At 47.0% G+C, this 20,763-nt stretch overlaps 1 protein-coding gene across 20 annotated transcripts in view; it reads left to right on the top strand.

Annotated features, from left to right (window-relative positions):
* The window catches only part of MACF1 (microtubule actin crosslinking factor 1), a 1,825,008-nt gene that overhangs the window by 1,017,023 nt on the left and 787,222 nt on the right, over nucleotides 1-20,763 (top strand). For all 20 annotated transcript variants that reach the window (XM_069622429.1, XM_069622430.1, XM_069622431.1 and 17 more), the window contains 2 exons: nucleotides 9,044-9,243; nucleotides 11,463-11,958. In XM_069622429.1, the coding sequence (XP_069478530.1) occupies nucleotides 9,044-9,243; nucleotides 11,463-11,958 (696 nt within the window). The remainder of the gene's footprint in view (nucleotides 1-9,043; nucleotides 9,244-11,462; nucleotides 11,959-20,763) is intronic.

Below are 20,763 nucleotides of genomic sequence, written 5' to 3'. Positions count from 1 at the left end.
ATAGTTGTAATTGCAATGGATATGCACGGCTGCGAGTGGCGCACAGTTTTATGCATAAACGCTGACGTTGCACTCCAAGATCTGTCAGATGAGGAGCTTTTCACAGATTCAGAGAGTGACGGAGAAATAATCATGGAAATAGCCATCCTTTGTGAAATAATGATACAGCAAAGACAGGTGCCAATACAGCTGATGGCAGTGGTAGGCACCCCACCTTCATTCTTTAATGATGACATGCAGTCAGTGCCCTGGCAATTGTGGACGACGGGTCCCCATGACGTAAGGCTACTACACGGGGTCACACCTGTAAAAATCAATCTCAAGCCTGGAGCAATTCTGCCCCGGGTCAAACAATACCCCCTGTCCTGGGAAGCAGAGGAAGGTATAAAAGTAACAATAAATGCTCTACTCACACAGGGGATAAAATACCCTCGAACTCCCCGTGCAACACATGTATTTACCCAATCAAAAAAGCGAAAGGAGGGGCCTGGAGGATGATCCAGGACTTACACCCACTAAATGACGTCATCCAGAAAGAGTTACCTTTGGTCCCAAATCGGCATCGATTGTATGCAGCATACCAAAAGACGCATCTCACTTCACTGTAGTGGATTTAAAAAACGCATTTTTCTCAATACCACTCGCAGAAGAGTGCAGATATCTGACAGCATTCACCCTAGGGAGGACGAGGTACAAACACTGCAGATTGCCCCAGGGTTATTGCGAAAGCCCTAGCATATTCAATAGAATATTGCATGAAGATCTTGGAAACATGACTGCAGACAGCACAATAATACAGTATGTGGACGATTTATTAACCTGCAGCAAAAACGAGGAAGAGTGTAGAAAAGACAACATAGCCCTTTTAATAATAATAATCATTTTTTTTAACATTGCTATCGCAAAAGCTATCGCAAAAGGGGTACAAAGTAGACAAAGAAAAGTTACAATACTGTCAACGTGAAGTGCTGTACCTAGGGCAATTTATATCAAAAGATGGCAAACAAATAATCCCAGACAGAGTAGCGGCTATCTCGGCCGTAGGAAGACCAAAGACCGTGAAAGACATGCAAAAATTCCTAGGGATTTGCAACTATTGTCGGGCCTGGATATTAGACTATGCTGCATACACACGCCCACTGCTCCAGTCACTCAAAGAGGCACAAAAGGAAAAAAGAAATACAGTGGGTCTCAGAGACATGCTATGCATTCACATCACTTAAAGAGCTCATTTCAAGCGCATCAGTACTCGCGACCCCAGATTACGAACCCGAGTTCTACCTATTCTCGCACTGCAAGGGGGCACTCATGACCGCAGTCCTAACACAGAAAACATCACTAGATCATAAGCCTTTGGCATACTACAGTGGGACACTAGACGCTGTAATGCAAGGACATTTTACATGCGAACAGGCTCTCGCAGCCGCCGCGCTCGCAATTGAGAAAAGCGCTACCATAGTAATGGGATGCTCACTGACACTGTATGTAGAACATTCATTGTTCGCCATACTCGAGCGATCAAAAAGCACATAAACCACACAGAGAGCCACCGCAAATGAGGTCATACTGTCAAGCGCTAACATACATGTGGTAAGATGCAAGGTGGTTAACCCTGCAAGATCCATCTCAGGGCCATGCACTGTAGAGGATATCCAGGCTCATGATTGCGCAACATATCAGGGAGAGGACAATGGCACAACTGTGGTAAGCGAGAATGCACTGACGGAAGGAGAGGTATTTTTCATAGACGGGTCAGCTTCCATAAATTCAGAAACTGGAGAAAAACACGTGGGGGTGGCAGTCGTGCGAATGGAAGAAGGTGAGTACGAGGTCATGATACAGCGGCGACTGCCGGCTCATTTCTCAGCACAAGCAGCAGAACTGGTAGCATTAATTGAAGCATTACGAGCAGCAAAAGGATGCGCGCTAACGATTTACACGGTTTCAGCATATATGGCCACGACAGTACACGGAGGGCTTGCCAGGTGGGGAAGAAGGGGGTTCAACAGGGCAGATGGCTCACCCGTACAACATGCGGACTTGTTAAGGGAACTCATAGAAGCATTAAAAGAACCCACAATGGTAGCAATAGTGAAATGCCAGGCCCATACGAATAACACTGACTTTGTCTCTTTGGGAAACGCGGCAGCAGACGCAGCTGCCAAGGAGGCGTCATATTTGAGAAAAGAAAAGACAGGTGAGTATTTAATATGAAGAGAAACGGAGGAAAGTGTCCCAGACGGGTACAATGCCATGCCAGTGTCTCAAATACTGGAGTTACAGGAGGAGGCACCGGAGGACGAAAAAGAGTTGTGGACTAAAAAAGGATGCAGCCAGTCGGCAACTTATTTATTATGATGGCAAAACAACACAGGTAAAGTAGTGATGCCAACTAAGCTATTAGAAGTAGCATTCCAGCAGCTACACTTCCCAGCACACAACGCAAGGCAGCACATTGCAGCAGAGATACAAGAAAACTGGTTTATTCCAGGATTACAGGAACAACTCTCCAAGCTAACAATGGAATGCACAACGTGTCAAATATACAACGCCGGCATGACTTTGAGGACTCTAAGGGGAACGATACCAAAGCCAATAGGACCTTTCAGAGAACTGCATATCGATTATGCGGATATGGGTAAGAGATGTAACGGAGCGAGGTACATGATAGTGGTTGATTGCCCCTTTTCACGATGGGTAGAGGCAGGTCCCTGCGCCCGCCCAGATGCAAAATGCGCTGCAAAATTTCTCGTGCGGGAAGTATTCCCCCGCTGGGGAATTTGCGACGTAATCCCCTCTGACAACGGCACACATTTTGTGAACAATCTCTTTAAAGAAGTGACATCATTGCTAGGGATAAAGCATAAATTGTGCTCGATTTATCACCCACAAAGTAACGGGATGGTAGAAAAGATCAACGGATTACTAAAAGGCAGACTCTCAAAACTATGTTTCACGCTTAAGAAAAATTGGGTGCACTGCCTCCCCTTGGTCCTTTTTGAGCTGAGGAATCAGCCAAGCAAGGACCACCATTTGTCGCCCCACAAGGTCGTGACAGGGAGACGAATGCACACAGCACACTCACCCCTCCGTAGACATTCAGATGCACACAGAAGTGCAACTGTACTAGGAGAAGAATTTAATGACTACCTCACCAAACTTACTAAGGCAGCACGAATGATAGCAAGACAACTTGCACCACCATTGGTAAGTGATGGGGAGAATGAAACGCACACTCCAGAGAAAGAAAGCCCAACAGGTCAGCTGGTACCAGGGGAAATGCTATACGTCAGGAGCTTCGTGCGCACGTGGAATGCTCCAAGATTTCATGGCCCATACGAGGTGGTGTTTTGCACACCCACAGCGGTGAAAGTGAAGGGCCTGAGATATTGGATACATTTAACAGACGTCCGAAAAGCCTATGACAGCGTGGGGTCAGCAGAAGGTGCAGAGGGCCTAGACGGGGTAAATGTGCATGAATACAAGAAATGTGAAAAGAAGAGCATGCGAAATGTATTGAACTGACAACTATATTATAATGTTTATGACAGCGTGTGAATAAGCATAAAATGATCTCTCTCTCTCGTACTCTCTAAAAAGTTATTGAAGAGTGGAAAATGCAAAAAATAATTACACTGTATGCTTAATGCACCCTTTTCTATGTTTAAACATATAGGAGTAACTATGGCAACGAACAGGCAGCCTGCAACGATTATCAATAGGGACATTAGGAGTAGAAATGTTTTTTTACTTACGAACATAGTCATACGAATGTGCGTTGACTGTCTAATATGGGATGGCTTTCAGCTGGTATGGGGGTATGGCCCACATCCAGACGAGGCCAAACGTCAGAACGATACCGACAAAAAGCCGACCATCCATTTGAAGCCCCAAAGCCACACCACAAATTTTAGTGTACATGAACTAAACGATCGACACCCATCTGTTATATTATGGTTATATGGCACCACTGCTACCCCGCCCACAACGACAATCAGTCCTCCCCGAGAAAAAGACTACACCACATAGAGAATGAAAGAAAATATTGAAATGGCTAACAAGTTCATTACTCTGTATGAGGAATGGGAGAAGAAGGGGGCCGGGGAGAGGGAGTCCCTGTTGCACGCAGCCAGACATGCTAAAACATTCCTTAACAACAGGAAGAAGAGGGAAACGGGTAGAAAGAGATATAACGAATACTATGGCCTGGGGCTTGACACGATAGAGGATCCCAGGCACCCACACCAGTCGAACAAATGGTATGCAGACATGAGCTCAACAGCCAAACAAACAACAAATGAAAGTTGCTACGTGTGCTCCCCGATCCCCCATGCCTCAGGCACACCTAAAGTCTTAATGCCGCAAGAATTGCCTCTTGCAGACACCCAGTGTCTCCTCCATCTCACTCTGTGCAGAATTAAGAACACCTTCCAGGCGCACACGGTACCTTTTGAAATGCTGCAGAACGAAAAAACGTGCTACTCAAGACCAAAGGGAGTGGTATGCTTAAAAGAACCATTTTTAGTAATAAAAGGAACACTATTTTCAGAAAACAAATGGAAAGATGATGTGGTAACGTGCAAAGCTGAAGCACTCCGAGGGCTGCCAACCGAAAAACTACAATGGATTGCAAAGACGTGTGCCGCGGTGTGGTCAGAACATGTGGCAAAATTGACCTGGGTGAGCGCTATAGAAAAAGCATTGAAACTACAGAAAGAAATCTCAAGTGAACTTTGCTTCCTAGGAGAAGGGAAAATCGACATGGGAAGAAACACGAACTGCAGCAAGAGCCTAATGATCCCAGACATGAAGAAAGGAACAGCAGCCATGATGGACACTTACTGGGTCTGTGGCAAGCGGGCGTACATGCACCTCCCACCATCATGGAGGGGCACGTGTTCCCTGGCGACACTGCACTCAGCCTTAATGGTAATACCGGAGAGCCACCTCGGCCAGGGGGGCCGGAAAATGACTCAAGTTACAACCAACGCCTCACCCACTGAAGAGCCACCACTTTATGCCCTATCAGAAAGAACCGCCGACAAAATCATGTCCAAAAAACGGAGGTTATCAAACTATATCTCAAAGGCCTCCTCAGAACTCTTGGCCCAGATCCCAGACAGGTACAGGTTATTCAGCTCAGAAGAAAGCTTCTTTGCCTCCCTCATTCCAAGCATTCAGGCCCGAGCAAATGCAAAATGGCTTCAAATCACACGGTGGGAGCTGATTCAATTGGCCAATGACACCGAAGAAGGGTTTAACGTGATCAAGGTGGAACTAAGGGCACTGAGACTAATGATAATGCAAAACAGGTATGTCCTAGACCTGTTGACAGCGATGGACGGAGGTGTTTGCCAAAAAATCGGAAGTGCCTGTTGCACTTTTGTACCTTCTGAAGATGCTGATAACGGGACACTATCACACGTCATCGCCGCAGTCCGCAACCTGGGGGACCGAATGAAGACAGAAGGTGGCACTGACCCAAGCACGTGGTTCGACAACCTTTTTTCCTGGGTACCTTCCTGAATGGGGCTCGCTGTGAAATTACTAATGCCCCTCATCGTGTTTTTACTGTTGATTTTTTGTGTGCGCCAGTTGGGTCTTCGATGCTGCGCAAATGCAGTCCCTAATGGAGCAATGATGATGGTGTCAATGGGCAACGCCGGAGGAAGGGCACGGGCGCCACAGGAAGCACATGTACAAACTGGAGAGGTTTCAGAATCCAAGTATAGAATGGTGCCCAAATATTATGATGGGGACATAGTGGACAGGCTATATCATACCACAATAAAGGAGCCCCATGAGCTAGAGTAGTATACGGAGGTATGGGTGGACCTGGAGGGAGATATGGGATGTATATATATGACTTGCACCCCAGATGAGTATTCCAGAAGGGGGGAAAGCCTGTGAGGGGTGTGCAGAGCCTGGATGCCAATAAAAGGAACGCCAGCCTGGGAAGGAGGAGTGTTGGCTGAGAAAGAGAGTGAACGACTGGGGGAGCTAAACTATTTGTTACTTAAGTAATGAAAGGGGAAATGTAGGGAAGGGTAGGTCAATATGACCTCCTTCCCCCTACATGTCCCACCCTGGTTAAGACCTATGACTCGTCGGCAGGGTGGCTGCAGTCCGACACGTGGGGCTGCACCACCATGTAATATGGCAGAGCATAGACGCCATCTTGTATTTAGCCATCCCCATCTTGCTAGAAATGTGCATATTGAACAAAAGGCAGAGCCACTGAATGCTGCAGAGTGACCCCCCACTTGACCGCGCTCACAGCGGCCCACACTTCCCCCACCTCCCACTGCATGGCAGATCCGCTGAAGACTCGTTCTCACGAGTCACCAGACGCGAACAAACAACAAAATAAAACACTGTAGCTGTTAACCTTCCGCAGTACATCATTGCCCCAGCTATGGTAGTCATCAAGGTTAGTACCTGTGATCAGGCGGTGTTCGACTGTCTCAGTTACCTGTCGGATCGGAATACTCCGATCTGACGGGTAACTGAGACAGACGAACACAGCCTGTGTTTTAAACCGCCGCTCACCCAACAACCCAGGACACTGTTGGGCTCCCAAGCTAACTATCTTCGCTCCAACCCCAATCCAATCGACGACAGACACCCACCAGCCTTGATAAAGACCTGTACGGTCGAAACATGTGTCGGCAACAATATAAACTACACCTTGAGACTTTACTATGTTAAACACAGCGAACACATCGAGAAATTGATTTAATCAAATAAAAACACATTTTACATCACATGTTGCTGCAGGAATACAAAGGAAGACATATGATTTACATGAAGGTCTAAATGTATAAAATCTCAGCAACAGTCTCCTAACCTGCTCAGTTGCCTTTGCAACTTTTTGATATAGGATCCTCTGCTATTCTACACTGGCAAACAGTTTTGGCCTGCTCACCCCTCCAAACAAGGCTCAGAGGGTACATAAATGAGGCTACCTTCTCATTTTGTAGTGAGCACTACTGGATAAATGTAGTTAATAATAAAACGAATCGTGAAACTTCTGCAAAAACATCAGTTTGTTAGCAAAACACTATCGCCGTATTTTTTGCAATGCTGCCAAGATTTTTGCAAACTGTATTTTTACCAATTGCATCTGAGAAGAGATGTGTTCAAGTTCCTGAATTGCAGACTGCTCTCCAATCCCGGCTTCTCCACATAACCAAAGTGTGTGCTCCCGGGCAAATCCTTTGGTCACACTAAGCCTTATCTGCCAAAACTAGAAGTCTGTACAAGGTATTCAGCTCACACTGTCTGCTACTTCAAAAAAACCACCTCACTCCTGATCTTGCAATCATTTAACTTCCCATGATGCCTCTCTGCACTAAAGACTCATTCTGTGATGTCACTGTGTATGCACATTCGGGGCCCACCCATCTTTTGCTGCCCAGGGCCGGGCCTGAGGGCATCTCAGTGCTTTTCATGAACTCGACACTCTGGCTATAGTGTCCTCGAGCCACTAGCCTTGCATTGTTCTCGGTGGGGGGTGGGGGGGGGTCACTGCTGCTGGGGCAGCACTCCTGGAAGCTCCGCCCCCGCTCCGGCTGCCCGGCACGCGGCGAGGTGCGAGTGCGCATGCGCGGCTCATTTACCGCGCCAATCAGCTGGGCCGTGGCAATCCCGCGAGACTCGCAGATCTCGCGTGATTCCGGGCACTTCCCGCGAGATCTCGCCTTCAGCCAGACTCGGCTCGAGCCGCACTGCCACCCTTTCTTTATGTTGGAAATGTTGTGTTGGCAATGTTTTTTATTTTTAATGAGTATACCCTTCTTAAGCACCGATCCTCAGTCTTCTCGGGTCTAAGCCGCCGCTTGGTTTTCGGTTAATACCCTAGTTATGTTTGTGTGCCCAGGGCCCCATATCCCCCTTGCCTCCCCTCTTCATATATCGCAAATGCCAAAGAAACTTTACACACTCTTTTTACTGGCCACCGAAACGTGGGTGCTTGCACATGCTACATTACATTGACATGTATAAAAACCTATAGTATGAAAGTACATGGGGCCTATACTGGAGTGTGGCCAGTGGCGTCGCTGGGGGGGGGGGGTGCCCCCCCTTGTGCCCTCACTATCTAAGACGAGCAGTGACCACGTTCCCCCCTACTTTTGTCTTTGGCCCCATCTGTGCCCCTCCTAAATTTGATTCCTGGTGACGCCACTGAGTGTGGCATGGCAGCAAAGGCCACCCTGGGAATGAAATGCCCGAGTACTGTTTGCAACCGCAATTATTGTTTCAACTTTGTGTAAATGCAATGCAAACCTTTCTCGTGCATTTCTAAATTAAAAGGACAAAGTGTCCCGATACAATAGCCGTTCACACACTTTGTGTTATACATAGCTCTCAACTCACACGCTTTTGGCGGGTGTCACCCGCCTTGTAAAAGGCTGAGTCACCCGCCAAGCCTCCTGCACGCCCATTCATTCCAATGGCCGTCTCACCCGCCAAAAACAAAATCAGGTGAATTCACCCGTCTTGTCGACACAAATGGTTGAGAGCGATGGTTATATCTAATGGCGATACGCAATAAACTGCCCAGAACTAATCCCAAATTAATCTGGACACTTGGCCCATGATTGCAGTATGCTCTCCTTTTCCACCTTTTTGTAGACCTAACCATCAAAACATGAGGAGAAATAGTTGGTCTCTAAAAGCATTTTTGGACGATGGAATATGTGCTAGATTTGCATTTTGCACCTGTAAAGTGTAAAATGGCAGTCAATGGAAGGACTAGAATCTCTGCGCTGTGATGACTCCTGGTGATCCATTTAATAGTGCAACTTTAAAGTAATATAATTATACCAGTCGAACAGTGAAAAACCGGTTATTTTATTATTAGAACATCTTCAGTGTTACCCAACTAAATACTTCATATTTTAACTTTGGTTCATAACTTTAACCAGATGTTTGCTATGAATTGGCATTGGGTTTATTTGAGGCTGTACATGTTCATATATGTTTTATTCAAGTACTAACATGATGTGGTGAACGTTGGTGTATTCCCCCTCTCTGCATGCAGAATCCAGGTGGACCAAAGCACACCAGGTGGCAACTTCCCGGCAGCAGGAGCTGGAGGAGTCGGCAAGCCGGCTGACCACGTTCCAGGCTGCCCAAACCCAGCTGCGCCCGTGGCTGACTGAGAAGGAACTGATGATGGGTGTGCTGGGGCCCCTCTCCATCGAGCCCAACATGCTGGGTGCGCAGAAGCAGCAGGTTCAGGTAAGGGGCCCGCCCTCATCATTATTATTCTATTTATTGAGCGTGGAGACCTAGCTTCGAGAAGCAACGAATTGCTTTACAGAGGCATACAACAACACAGATGCATAACAGAGCGCTTTACATGAGGGGACCAATGCCCTGATGACGGGGGCCATGGGAAAGATGCTGGGGGAAGAGGGGTCTGAAGAGTCTCTCACACTTGTTTTCACCACAGAGCTTTCTGAGTAGCCTCTCAATTTTTGAGGAACACTTTAATCTATTACACACCAGGAAGAAGCATTTGGTTGCTGTCCACAATGGTAGAGCAGGTCCTTTCTTACAGATAAAAAAATCACACTTTACCAGGAAAAACATGCAGGTGGTGGCACTTTCCCAGTCCAGGTGACCACCTTGTGGCACATTCTACTCATGAACACCAGTACCATATGTGTTTCCGGAAACTACGTAAGGTGCAGCTCTTGCAACAATAACCTTCACTTTACAGCGCCCTTCACTGTCAGTAATGGTCTTCGTTTGTGCATGTGCTTTACAAAACTAGTTCAACCGATCACGCTATGGCATCTCCAGAGTTTAGTTAGCTGTTGAAGGTGGTAAGAATAAAACCACATGATTGCCACTATGCCATTTTACAGTCACGTGGCATACCACAGGGATTTAACGTGACTCCTATCTTTAATAAATACAGGAGACCACTGGTGGTATTGCTCTCTGCATCCACGACCTTCAATGGCACATGCACACTGATGATACACACACACTTTAACCCGCACGGATGACCGGTTCTCAGCTGAAATCAGGGGGGTTTCAGACAGTTCAAAGATGGATGACTGGAAGCAGCCTCTTATTAAAGGGCTCCAAAACAGAAGCACTAATTATCGTATCCAAACTCTGCAGGGATAAAATAGCCACCCACATTCTCATGAGGATTTCCCCTGAGAGATGAGGAACATGTGGGGTGTGTGGGCCTCAGACAGAAGTCTCAGCGGTGACTCCCAGTCCTCATTCCTAAAGCTCAAATGGCAGAAAATAATCCTGTTCGTTGCAAGGTATAGCATAATCAGAATTGCAAATTAAGATTTGATGAGCAGCTCCTGGCTGTCAGGCCTCACCCTGTAGGCAGGAGCTACTGCTGGGGAATCAAAAGCTACCAGGAGATGCTACTTTAACTTTTGCCCATTATGCATGTTCCACTGTGTTTCAACGTGCATTAGATGTGTCCTAAATCATCTTTCTAAGGATTTTCAAGTACTCCAATGTCAGAAATGCAAGTTTGTAAGCCACCAGTTTGCATGGGGAGCCAAACGTAGCTCCTGGTAGCTGTTGCCTTCAAGCTAACCAGGCTTTCCTAGACTAGAAGCAGAAGCTAAATAGTTCTCAGCTCCCACCAATTTCAAACCCTACATAATGCTAGTAGGAGCCCTACTCCATTCGCGGCTAGACTGTGACTCCTCACAGGGCTGCAAGATGACCAAATCCACATACTGTGCAATGTACACCATGTAGTGGGTGGGAACATCCTCTAGTGTTCCACCAGCTGAGGAGCCAACGCTGGCTTCTGGGACCAGAGATGACCTACATAACTCTCTGGTGCCACTCTAGGATGTACAGGATACCTCCCCCCCAGACAGAGGATCAGCAACAGCCGCCTACTACAAGTACCCAAAGCAAGATGCAAAAGACGAGACAGGTGGCTCTTGGCCACTAGCATTGCAAACTGCCACTGAGCCGTTGTAATTCAGAGAAAACACTGAAAACCCCCCTATTCTAACACCGCTCAGAAGCACTGGACTTCCAGTATTCCTATCCATTCACCTCTCTCCATGTAACCCCATATGGATTGCGTTAAACCTACCCATGTACCCCAGGGGCTCCGTTCCACCGGCTTGTAGAATGCTCAACATTTGGTCCTAGGAGATTCTGTTGCTTTTTTTAAACACATTTTGCTGTATATATTTGTGGGGGTGGGTTTAAGGAAATAATTAAGGTAAGGAGTGTAAGGGGTCTGCGGGTGATCTCCCCCTGCATATACATGCGGCAAAATGCACCGTACAACCAAAGAATCGATGAAATCTCCCACGACCAAATGAACCTAAAGCTGTAGAACTATGAGGTTGTTTGGTTTGCAGTGCATGCTGGACAGACACACTTGAATGCATGGTTAACGCTCTTGCACCTGCCCTCTTAAGAAAAAAATGCAAATCTTTTTTTCCCCATTCTAGTTCATGTTGAAGGAGTTTGAAAGTCGGCGTCAACAGCACGAGCAACTTAACCAAGCCGCGCGGGGCATCCTGAGCAGCGCTGGTGATGGGTCTTCATCAAGCAGCCAAGTGCAAGAGGCACTCTCGGGGGTTAATGACAAATGGGACGAGCTGACCCATCGACTGAACTCCCGCTCTGAGCACATTGAGCAGGCACTCACCCTAAGCACCCGCTACCAGGACCTGCTGAGGGACCTGGCTGAGAAAGTGAAGGAAGCCGAGCAGAAGCTCAGTGCCCAGTCAGCCCTCAGCACCCAGCCAGAGGTAGTGAAGCAACAACTGCAGGAGACGAGCGAGCTGCGTTCAGAGGTGGACGCTCTGGAGCAGGAGGTGGTGGAGGCTCAGGCTCTTTGCGATGAGTTGTCTCAGCTCATCGGGGAGAAGTATCTCAAGGATGAACTGAAAAAACGCCTGGATGCAGTGGCCCTGCCGCTCAGGGTGCTGGAAGACTTGGCAGGTCAGTGCGACAAGCAGTCTCTTCTTTTTTTTAATGTATATTTATGGGGTTTGTGCAGCGCATGCTGAGCTAGAAAGCCATGGATGCAAATCTAGAGAAAGGCGGGTCAGAAGAGCTGGGAGGGGAAGAGTTATTATCGGAGTGGCGGAAGACAATGCTCGTACAAGTGTTGCTTGAAGCCCAGGTAAGATAGGGCCTGTCTGATGTGTGTCCCTATATAATATACTTTTCCTAAATGGGGGGGGGGGCTAGTCTCAAGAGTCCCCTATATAATATACTTTTCCTAAATGGGGGGGGGCTAGTCTCAAGAGTCCCCTATATAATATACTTTTCCTAAATGGGGGGGGGGCTAGTCTCAAGAATCCCCTATAGAAGGATATCACACATTCAATTGGCGACGGGGTACTCATCATCCCATTCTGAGATGAGGTTGACATTACTGCAGCTCAGTGGGTGCCCTGGTCGAATGATGGCTACCTGTGGTCATGCCCCAGGCCCCCAATATAGTTCCTCTGCAGAGTTGCGCCTTCTGGTAGAATGACTTGGAAGCAGTCAAAATAATCGAATAGGAAAGGGACACTAAAGGCTGAAAACCGAAAATTATATCATTACAATTAGATTATTTTTTTTAACTCTGACCACTATTATGGTTTATTGGAACTTTTTGAGAAGCAAGTTGCACAGTATGAATTTGGCATATTTTCTGCAGAGACCTTGGGTTCACCAGTGATGATAAACTCTGTGGCACACTTGGTATAATGTTGGGAACAGAGGATTCTGTGAGGAATCGGAGGATTTCCTCACTTCTTTTCCCCGGATATCCTCCTCCCAGGTAGCCAGAGAATAGCCTTCGCGATTGGATCCTGGCGGTGAATATGCGAGGGAGGACTACCTGGGTGGAGGAGACTTGGGGAGTGGAGGCGAGGCACCCTTGGGTGAGACGCGGTATCCCCCATTTCCCTTTCATGAGTCCTACATCCTCCAGGCCTTTGTAGGCTACTGCCAGTCCCTTCCCTATTTTTCCTGTAGATCTAAGAAAAAAAGAAAAACCAGATTCCAGAGAGAAACCCCTGCTGGATGAGGGCAAACTTCTCCTGGAAGGCAGTGTGATAGAGTGCTCGAGAACCCTGGAAAGATGCAGAGTGTATGAAGCGGGAAGTGCAAGGCTAAAGTTACCTCGAGGCCTGTGGCGGACTATGGAAAAGGAGCCGGCATGACCAGGCTAAGCTGCACAGTGAGGCCCGAGCTGCGAGGGAAGCATCAGTGGTGGGAGCGAAGCCACAGAGAGCTGCTATGGAGACGGAGCGAGGTGCTACACATGAGAGTGAGAGTTTGTGGCGGTCAGAAGCCTCGCTGGAAGCACAGTAAGCTACAGACAGGTGAGTCAACGTAGGAAGGGGGACACCGGGAAAATTTTTTTTAAAATCAAATGAATGCCGAACTAAATTAAAGCAAGCACTATTGAATATCGATATGAATGGAAGCAGTTTTGTGGAATCACACAATATAAAGGAACTGTGTAATTTGAGAGAACAAGCCTTGTCAAGAGCCATACGGATATAAAGGCACTGTGTAGCATGCGAGAACAAGCCTTGTCAAGAGCCATACGGATATAAAGGCACTGTGTAGCATGCGAGAACAAGCCTTGTCAAGAGCCATACGGATATAAAGGCACTGTGTAGCATGCGAGAACAAGCCTTGTCAAGAGCCATACGGATATAAAGGAACTGTGTAGCTTGAGAGAACAAGCCTTGGCAAGATCCATAAGAATATAAAGGAACTGTGTAATTTGAGAGAACAAGCCTTGTCAAGAGCCATACGGATATAAAGGCACTGTGTAGCATGCGAGAACAAGCCTTGGCAAGAACCATACGGATATAAAGGAACTGTGTAGCTTGAGAGAACAAGCCTTGTCAAGAGCCATACGGATATAAAGGAACTGTGTAATTTGAGAGAACAAGCCTTGTCAAGAGCCATACGGATATAAAGGCACTGTGTAGCATGCGAGAACAAGCCTTGGCAAGAGCCATACGGATATAAAGGAACTGTGTAGCTTGAGAGAACAAGCCTTGGCAAGAGCCATACGGATATAAAGGAACTGTGTAATTTGAGAGAACAAGCCTTGTCAAGAGCCATACGGATATAAAGGCACTGTGTAGCATGCGAGAACAAGCCTTGGCAAGAGCCATACGGATATAAAGGAACTGTGTAGCTTGAGAGAACAAGCCTTGGCAAGATCCATAAGAATATAAAGGAACTGTGTAATTTGAGAGAACAAGCCTTGGCAAGAGCCATACGGATATAAAGGAACTGTGTAGCTTGAGAGAACAAGCCTTGGCAAGATCCATGAGAATATAAAGGAACTGTGTAATTTGAGAGAACAAGCCTTGTCAAGAGCCATACGGATATAAAGGCACTGGCCCTCATTACAACTCAGGCGTTAAGGGTTAACGCCACCGTTAACCCTTAACGCCTGATTCCCACCTTAACGCCTGCTTTTTGCAGGCGTTAAGTTCCATGGTGCTAAGGCACCTTGGTGCTAATTACGGCACCGTAATTTACGGTGCCGTAATTAGCGCCTTCCCCACTCCCATTATGCCCTATGGGGCAAAAATGGGAATGGGGAAGGGAAAATGGGAAATGGGGATTTACCGCCCCACTCACCTTGTAATGGGGCGGTAAATCCGCCATCCACCATGGTGTAAACGTAGTTTACACCATGGTGGTAAAGTTGGTGCACTTAGCACCTCAGTTGTAATGAGGGCCACTGTGTAGCATGCGAGAACAAGCCTTGGCAAGAGCCATACGGATATAAAGGAACTGTGTAGCTTGAGAGAACAAGCCTTGGCAAGATCCATAAGAATATAAAGGAACTGTGTAATTTGAGAGAACAATCCTTGTCAAGAGCCATACGGATATAAAGGCACTGTGTAGCATGCGAGAACAAGCCTTGGCAAGAGCCATACGGATATAAAGGAACTGTGTAGCTTGAGAGAACAAGCCTTGGCAAGATCCATAAGAATATAAAGGAACTGTGTAATTTGAGAGAACAAGCCTTGTCAAGAGCCATACGGATATAAAGGCACTGTGTAGCATGCAAGAACAAGCCTTGTCGAGAGCCATACGGATATAAAGGCACTGTGTAGCATGCGAGAACAAGCCTTGGCAAGAGCCATACGGATATAAAGGAACTGTGTAGCTTGAGAGAACAAGCCTTGGCAAGATCTATAAGAATATAAAGGAACTGTGTAATTTGAGAGAACAAGCCTTGGCAAGAGCCATACGGATATAAAGGAACTGTGTAGCTTGAGAGAACAAGCCTTGGCAACAGCCATAAGGATATAAAGGAACAGTGTACCTTGAGAAAATAAGTCTTGGCAAGAGCCATACGGATATAAAGGAACTGTGTAGCTTGAGAGAACAAGCCTTGGCAAGAGCCATACGGATATAAAGGGACTGTGTAGCTTGAGAGAACACGCATTGGCAAGATCCATAAGAATATAAAGGAACTGTGTAATTTGAGAGAACAGGCCTTGTCAAGAGCCATACGGATATAAAGGCACTGTGTAGCATGCGAGAACATGCCTTGGCAAGAGCCATACGGATATAAAGGAACTGTGTAGCTTGAGAGAACAAGCCTTGGCAAGATCCATAAGAATATAAAGGAACTGTGTAATTTGAGAGAACAAGCCTTGTCAAGAGCCATACGGATATAAAGGCACTGTGTAGCATGCGAGAACAAGCCTTGGCAAGAGCCATACGGATATAAAGGAACTGTGTAGCTTGAGAGAACAAGCCTTGGCAACAGCCATAAGGATATAAAGGAACAGTGTACCTTGAGAAAATAAGTCTTGGCAAGAGCCATACGGATATAAAGGAACTGTGTAGCTTGAGAGAACAAGCCTTGGCAAGAGCCATACGGATATAAAGGGACTGTGTAGCTTGAGAGAACACGCATTGGCAAGAGCCATACGGATATAAAGGAACTGTGTAGCTTGAGAAAACAAGCCTTGGCAAGAGCCATACAGATAATAAGGAACTGTGTAGCTTGCGAGAGCAAGGGCCATGAGGATATAAAGGAACTGTGTAGCTTGAGAGAACAAGCCTTGGCAAGAGCCATAACGATATAAAGGAACTGTGTAGCTTGAGAGAGTAAGCCTTGGCAAGAGCCAAACGGATATAAAGGAAGTGTGTAGCTTGAGAGAACAGACTTTGGCAAGAGCCATACGGATATAAAGGAACTGTGTAGCTTGAGAGAACAAGCCTTGGCAAGAGCCATGCGGATATAAAGGAACTGTGTAGCTTGAGAGAGCAAGCCTTGGCAAGGGCTATGCAGATATAAAGGAACTGTGTAGCTTGAGAGAGCAGGCCTTGGCAAGGGCTATGAGGATATAAAAGAACTGTGTTGCTTGGGAGAATAGGCAATCTCAAGAGCCATAAGAATATATGAAAGTGCAGCAGGTGAATGATGGCAAAGCAAGCAATGGTGAAGCATCATGAGGATGTGATGAGAGAATGAACCAAGCACCACTGTAGAGCGAGAACAGTGGTCACGTGCAAATGAAGACGAGGCAAGTAAGTAGTGTCGGTTGCGTGTCCTGTAATGGGTGGACTGTGTGGTCTGACAATAGCACCTAGACTGAGGACACCCAACTATGTAAAAGCCATGTAAAAAACCTGCAAAGAAGATTGTGATTGAATCTAAAGGAAATCTTGTGTAAATTTAAATTAAGGAACTGAACTTTGTGAAATTGGGGAAATATAACTAAACCAGAAGAGCTGGCAAGTAACCCAAGGAATTGTGTTTTTTGGAAAAGGTAAGACTTGAAAGCTTGGGGAAGGGAACCCCTTTTTGCACTGTAAATTATCCTGAACCATGGGCAAGGGAAACCTTTTACAGTCCAAGATTTGGAAGAAGCTCTGAACGGTTACTTGAAACATTATTTTGACGCTGACATCCCTGAACATTGTATACAAATAGACGTGAGGGCACAGACATTTAATTTGGACTGCCTGACATAGACTATTCTTAGTTTCATTTAGGTAGGGAAATCTCACCTTAGCATAGGGCAAGCTAGGCCTTTTTCCGACCTTTTTTCTGTTTAATAAAAGTTTATAGCCCAAACTTTAATTCAGTGGTCTGTCTACTTCACAATGCCTTCACAGTACGTACATTTTCCATCACTTCCTTTAGATTCCTGTCGTGCTGCCCAGTGAGGACTGGTGGTAGGTTCCCTTCTTCTGAGAACTCCTCAGTATTTAAGGAGGTCCCTCTCCATTTTATGGTGCAGAAAGCAAATCCATTGAAGTCAAAAGCTTCCTGTAGAGGGCAAGCATTGCAGCATGTTATGTACTAGGCTAAAAATAAGACCGGGGACTCTGTGCTGAATGGTGCCGGGCCTCTCTGCAGTAGGATGGACTGGGCTTTCACCAGAAGGGTGGGCGGGACCATGTACTGAAGAATAGGCACAGGCTCTCTTGGATGTGTGGGCGAAGTGATGAATGGTGGTCAGGCTGTCCGCTGAAGGGGAAAACAGCACTTGGTGGGACTCCCTCCCAAAAGGTAGGCAGTGTTCCCTCCCAAAGGGTGGGAGTGACCCTGTGCTAGGGTGACCATACGTTGCGGTTTTTCCGAAAATGGTTGACCTGTCCCCTTCACAAAATAATTTTAATTAAAAAACCCTGTTGTCACAGTTTTTGGTAGAGGGTCTTCAATAGCTAATGTCAGTAGGCAGGAATGCACAGTCCCACAGAAGAAATGCTGCATTTTACAAATCAAGGTAGTGATAATTTGTGATAGAATGTAATTCATTGAACAGTAACCATACCTGGGTGTCCTTTGTAAGAAAAGCATGGTATTGAAGTAAGACAGACACACGTGACCACAGTTCAAGGGTGTTTATTGAACTTTCACAAGGGGGGGTGAAAAACTCCTATCTAAATCTAAGATGGGAGCAAACTTGATTGATTTATTGATATTTTATTTCTATCGCGCTCGTACACAAGTGTTTCAGAGCGCGACAAGGCAAGGGAGGGGAACAGGGGAGAACAAAACAGCGACCTTACTAGGCCCAGTGACATTGAGAACACGCAAGTGCATGGGAGAGGGGGAGGGGAAAAGTGCATGGAATTAATAATAAAGGCAACAAACAGTGGTAATGCAGCCAGCAATTTGCAAGTGCTAGGTTTAAGACAGCAGACAGGGTAGGTCTGATAAGTGCAGCAAGAAAAAGGGGGGGCTGTATGGGTACAGCTACAGACCCCAGTGCAAGGGGTGGCCCGGAGGCAGAGCGTGAGGGTGGCAGGATAAGCAGGTACCTGGGCCCGAAGGACAGAGTGTGGCCAGGTGCACAGTGCCAAGAGAGAACAGATCACCAGGGGAGAGGGGGAGCGAAGGCAGAAGAAAAGAGGAAGCGCTTGAGGTGCTTCCGGAACCGGAGATGGTTCTCCTCAAGTTTTAGAGTGGCAGGGAGGCTGTTCCAGAGGGAGGCCCCAGCCGAAGACAGATCTACCCCCAGCTCGTTTCTTTGAAAAAACGACTGACCCTGAGGGAGTTGGAGGTAGAGGAGCGAGAGCTGGAGAGGGGAGGTATTTGCGGAGGGATAGCTGAAGGTATTTTGAAACCAGGCCCCAGAAAGCCTTGTGGACAATGCAGAGGGTTTTGAATTTAATCCTTGCATCCACTGGGAGTCAGTGGAGAGATTTCAGAGTGGGAGAGATACGATCCCAGGGCTTGAGGCCAAGGACAAGTCTCTGTCCTGTTCTGGATTAGTTGCAGAGGGTGGAGAGTAGAGGCAGGTAGATTTAGAAAGAGGCTGTTACAATAGTCCAAGCTAGAGAGAACCAGAGCTTGGGATACCATGAGCTTCTGGGGGAAGGAGAGGAAAGGCAGAGTACGTCTGAGGAGGTGCAGTCGGAAATTTGACTTTTTAGAGACCTCAGAGATGTGGGCGGAGAAGGAAAGGGTGGAGTCAAAGATGACCCCGAGGTTCTTAGCCTCGCAGGTGGGGGTAGGAGGAGGGCCAAGGGAGGCCGGCCAGAGAGTGAGGGGAAAGGATGGTGAAGGTGTGCCAATGAGGAGGATCTGCGTCTTGCTGGCATTTAGACAAAGATCATTGGCGGAACACCAATCTTGAATGGCAGTTAGGCAATCAGAGATGAGAAAGGGAGAGGAGGTGACAGAGGGCAGCCTGAAAAAGCTACAACCATCGAATAATAATAATGCAGTCCTAGTGGAGTCTTGTCAAAAGAAAAGGGCCTGTACTAAAAAAAAACTATTGCCAAGCCTTACTGCTACTTTACAAATAGTGTGGGATAATGTTCATGAAAAAGAAAGAAGTGTTCACAAAATGATAAGTCAGGATGTTTGGGCCGTTGGCCTCCCTGCCCCACGTTTTCAGCACGGGGCATGGCGGTGCACTCAAACCAAGCACGCACTCTGGCTTCCTTGATACAAGGATACAGTTCCAATTCCAGAATCAGAGCCTTCTGTGCTGAAGTCTCTTTTCCATCAAAGTCTCTTGATTCGGAGGGCCTGATGTACAAAACAGAATAGAAAGTTATTTTCTTCTTATAATTATATGATTTGGGGTGTCTCTCCCTGGATCCCCCTCAGCCTGCCTCAGATCCTTTTATTTTAAGATTCCAAAAATATTTCTTCTTGGGCGACTACTGTTTACACCGGATCTCCCTCAGCCAGGCTCAGAACCCTTCTTCACATTCAATTAGTCTCCCTCAGCCGGGCTCGGACCAATTTCAGTTCACTTTATATTTATTGAAGACCCGGACCACTTTGTGCACAGTATCTGATTTGGGTTTTCTCAAGTACATTCACTTCTTTAGTTTCCACTTGTTCGTTCCTCTCATCACATGCGCTTCAAACGTTGCCGCTTGCAACCTTGGTTCAAACACAAGCTGATTTGGTATTGGTTTCTCCGACTCACCGGCTGTGCTGATTCTACTTGCGTGGCTTTCTTGCAGGAGCCAAGGACAGTACCACGGCGGATATCGCTCCTCCCAGCCTGGGTTATCGACACAGGAGCGCCCCGGATACTTTTGATGCACAGCATTGGGTTGCTCAGCTTCAGTTCCCGGTCTTCGGCTTCTCACTTTCCAAGGCTTGTAAAAGTAACGTTTTTTTTTTAGAGGTCAAGGGTACTTCCCTCCTTGCAAACCTATCCGGTCTCGCCGCCTTTCTCCCCGTATTGAATCACCACCTTGGAAATGCTGCTTCCTCATGTGCTATTCCTCGATCAGAGTGTGCTTTCGTGCTCTACCTTTTATCCATGTGGGGAAGTGTGATGGGAGTCAGGTGTGTGTAATGATTAGTAATTGCCTGACCTTGCTTGACAGGGTGTTGGGACCTGTCAGATATACAGCTCTGGTGTTAGTCCGTTGTCACTCATGATGAACTGTCTGTGAGAAAGTGTTTGTGTCAGGAAAGGGTGGTGGAGGATGGGCTTCCAGGTATCCTACCTGGTAGGATGGGAAAAGGGTGTTACACAAAGCGGGATACAGCGTCTCACCCTTCGGTGTCCCACTTCCATTCCCCGAAGACCCCCCCCCCATCCAGGTGATCCTCCTGCACTGTTCCTCCCCCCAGGAACTGGATCCAATAGCGATGCCCGTGTCCTGGCCACCTGGACGACAGATGCCAGGGGACTAGCGGGTGAGACACCTTCTTGTGTCTCACACCATGTACCACCAAACCTTTTAGTTATCAGCTGTAGCACTAACCGATTGCACCACAGAGACTGCTTGTGAAATTCTTTCAGACATGCCTGCAATATCAGTTCGAGGAAAAGC

This window comes from Ambystoma mexicanum, chromosome 11, assembly GCF_040938575.1.
Source record: "Ambystoma mexicanum isolate Mex_15411 chromosome 11, UKY_AmexF1_1, whole genome shotgun sequence".
Lineage (NCBI taxonomy): Eukaryota > Metazoa > Chordata > Amphibia > Caudata > Ambystomatidae > Ambystoma > Ambystoma mexicanum.
The sequence above is the reverse complement of the archived record's forward strand: the minus strand, read 5'-3'. Positions and strand labels throughout refer to the sequence as shown.